General features: G+C 30.0%; 1 protein-coding gene across 1 annotated transcript; it reads left to right on the forward strand.

The window, feature by feature from the left end:
* Window positions 1-1965: 1965 nt before the first annotated feature.
* Window positions 1966-2957, forward strand: LOC108916830 (the record flags this gene model as incomplete). The annotated part of the gene is made up of 3 exons (XM_018723135.1): window positions 1966-2101; window positions 2199-2766; window positions 2858-2957. Coding segments are annotated over exons 1-3 (804 nt in total), but the record flags the coding sequence as incomplete, so codon positions are not given.
* Window positions 2958-3182: the final 225 nt, after the last annotated feature.

A 3182-nucleotide genomic window follows, 5' to 3' on the forward strand; every position in this document is an offset into this window, starting at 1 on the left:
ATTTTCGAGAAGAAGATGAAGAGGAAGACAAGAAGGAATACAAATAAATAATAACAGAGAGATTGATTTATATTTTATTTTTATAAATTGTGGAAGTTCCCTCATTTTTTATATACTTAATTCATTTCAGCATAAATGTAACTTATCAATACTAAAAATTTGAATATAAATACTGTGAATATATAATTAAAAAATGATATCAAAATTTTAATAGTTTACAAAATAAATATTTAATTATTTGTATAAAAATAAGCTCTTTATACCACACAGTGCAATGTTGACAGTTGTTGTTACCTGTCACTTTAAGCCAGTTATATAAAAGTAACCGAGTAGCAGAAAACGAAACTGCAATGAAAAATAATTTTGTAAAAGTAGATTGCTTTTTTACTATATGACCTTGAAGCTCGACCCTAACGTCAAGGTCAAGGTTACCATCGGATGCGCTGTGAAAAATGGTGAGATTTTTGTCATCAACATCCTAATATATAACACAGGATGATTCACAATATGCGTCATGAAAAATTGAGTCAGTATCGTAAAAAAATGTTTGTAAAATCCTTAGTTTCCGAGAAAGAAATTATTGAAGTTACTGTAGTCTCTAGCGCCATTCGCGTTGTGTGCAATGCGCTCTCTCTCCACGTGGCCCCAGACGATTCCGATGTTAGTATTTACATTTTTGCCATAGTGTTTACATTAGTTTTTCACGTATCAAAAATAGTTTACGTGTATAGCAACTCGGGAGTTGATGGATATCGTTTTATTTTATGGTGAAAAAAGACAACATTTGTATTATGGTGAAGCATTTGTGTTATGGTGAAGCAAAACAACATTTGTGTTAGTTTGTAGAAACTGGGTAAGACGAACAATGTGTTTACACGTCGGTGAACAAAATTTTGAACAGTTGTAATGTCATGTAGGTATGTCAAATTATTTTATTAATAAAAATCACAAATTAATTTTATTAATTAATAATAACAATAGCGACAAAAGCAGTTGAATTTGCAGTTATAAAATTTTATTTATATCTTTCCTTGGGAAAGAAATTAATTTTTTTTTTTTTTTCAGTGCTGTGCAGAAGTGGATCATCATCATTTTCAAACTGCCCTTTTCGATTTTCTTTTACAAAATTGTATTTGTAAGAGTCTCCTGTACATTCAAATTTTTTTTTATAAGTTTTGAATCACCCTGTATAAGATAAGACACGGGAATAAGATTATGATTTCTATTTTATGGTAAGAACTATATTTATTGTATATCGATATTAATATTACTCATTTTTAGGTGATTAAAAACTTTTTCAATAATCGCTATAGACGTTTCTCCTACCAACAGAGAATGCGCAGCATATTTACATAGCTTTTAGATCAGTTTTACATAAATGTTTTAAAACATAGCGTAATTCTTTCAATTACCTAGGACTATTTTAATCTACACTATTCAAAATAAAAATCAAGCATACATTTTCTTTCAAATACCCAATATTTCTATATACATATACATAAACATTAAATTTATGAAATAAAACTCGAAAAGTTATCTAATTTAATTTAAATCTCAATAACATTCCGTCTTTTCTTAAGTAGGACTATATTATTGATACATTCATAGAAAATTGCATCTAAATATTTAAAGAAGTAATTATATTCACATCTAAATAAAACACATAAATATTTAGCAGTATCATATGCAAATTAATAGGAAGCAATAAAAGACTTAGAATTTACATATATTCATTTTCCATTTCCATGAAATTTAACTATAATCTTTAATTAACAATACAAACATTTGAAAAGCATATAAAGGATAACATTCGATACAACAATATATGACCTACTGTGAAAATAGACTGTTTCTTACCGACTAACTAATTAAAATTATTTAGAGGATACTTTTGTATTCGAAAACATCATTATGTACAAAATTGAGAAGAATGGGGCTTTTTCATACAGCCTAAACTATCTGAAGATGACGTATCAAATTCCTCTCTCTATGGATAAGTCTTATCTGAAGAAGTTCGTCGCAATTTATTTGCTGTCGAAGGTGGTTAGCTTCTTCTTTACTATTATTGGGCCTTTACTGTTTCTAATAGTTATAATAGGGAGTAAGTAAACGTAAGAGTAGAATAGTATTTAGCTAAATAGTTTTACGCCTAATTTATTTTTAGCAAAGATAGGTATACCTAACTATTTTTATTACAGCTCATTCAGAAACGGATATAAGCGAAGCTACTTCTATTGCTTTAGGTGGCACTGCAGCATTTCTAGTAAATGTATTATTTACTTTAAAATACAAACAATGGTCCGACTTTTTCAAAGATCTCGAAGACTTAAAAAAATTCGGCAAACCAGCGTCTTACCAAAAAACGGTAAATTTCTTAAACCGCTTCGGATACATTAGCATCTTTGGTTCCTTTATGGTCATAATAATTTACGGCTTGACAGCTTGGTACAACACCAAATTGATCAAAGAGATCAATGAAGATTTTGATCAAATTAGCCCTGTATTAGTCCCGATATGGCTACCATTCGGTGCCAATAATCTAACCGCAGGTACCATCATTTTTACGATGCAAATCATCTTCACTGGACTTCTTACAGGTCAACCGCTTCTAATTCAAAGCTTCATAATATACGAGTCAACAGAGATATTGATATGTTACATCAATCACTTGAATGATAACTTCAAGAAAACATTCGAAGCATCATCGAGGGTAGAAATGAGAAATAGGCTTCGGTTTTGCATCGGTTACCATGTCCACTTACTTAAGTAGGTACTCAGTCCTTTTGATCTTATCGTTTTTGTAAAATTGGGTATAAAATTGTATGTGCAGTTTCCCAGTTCAAATTTTTCGTTTTAGACTGGGATACCGTCTTAGTTCACTTGTAAAATATACAGTTGGGCACATGTCCCTGTTGTCTGCCTTGGTTTGCGGTTGTATGGCCAATCAAATGTTAACTGTAAGTACTGCATTATTTAAATATCCAGCAACACTAAAAACCAAACCTTTCTAATTAATTTTAGATAGTTTTTCCGATTCATTGAAGGATATATTGATAGCTTAGTTGAAAAGAGTATGAATGTCTTAATAGATGAAAAGAATTATCATCCTTCACTTTTCATCAAATGTAATATTAACCCGCTAATAGTTTAAATTTCTGGAAAGCTACTCATAGCTCTATAAG

The sequence above is a fragment of the Anoplophora glabripennis genome, unplaced genomic scaffold, assembly GCF_000390285.2.
Source record: "Anoplophora glabripennis isolate ALB-LARVAE unplaced genomic scaffold, Agla_2.0 scaffold7247, whole genome shotgun sequence".
In the NCBI taxonomy this organism is placed as follows: Eukaryota; Metazoa; Arthropoda; class Insecta; order Coleoptera; family Cerambycidae; genus Anoplophora; species Anoplophora glabripennis.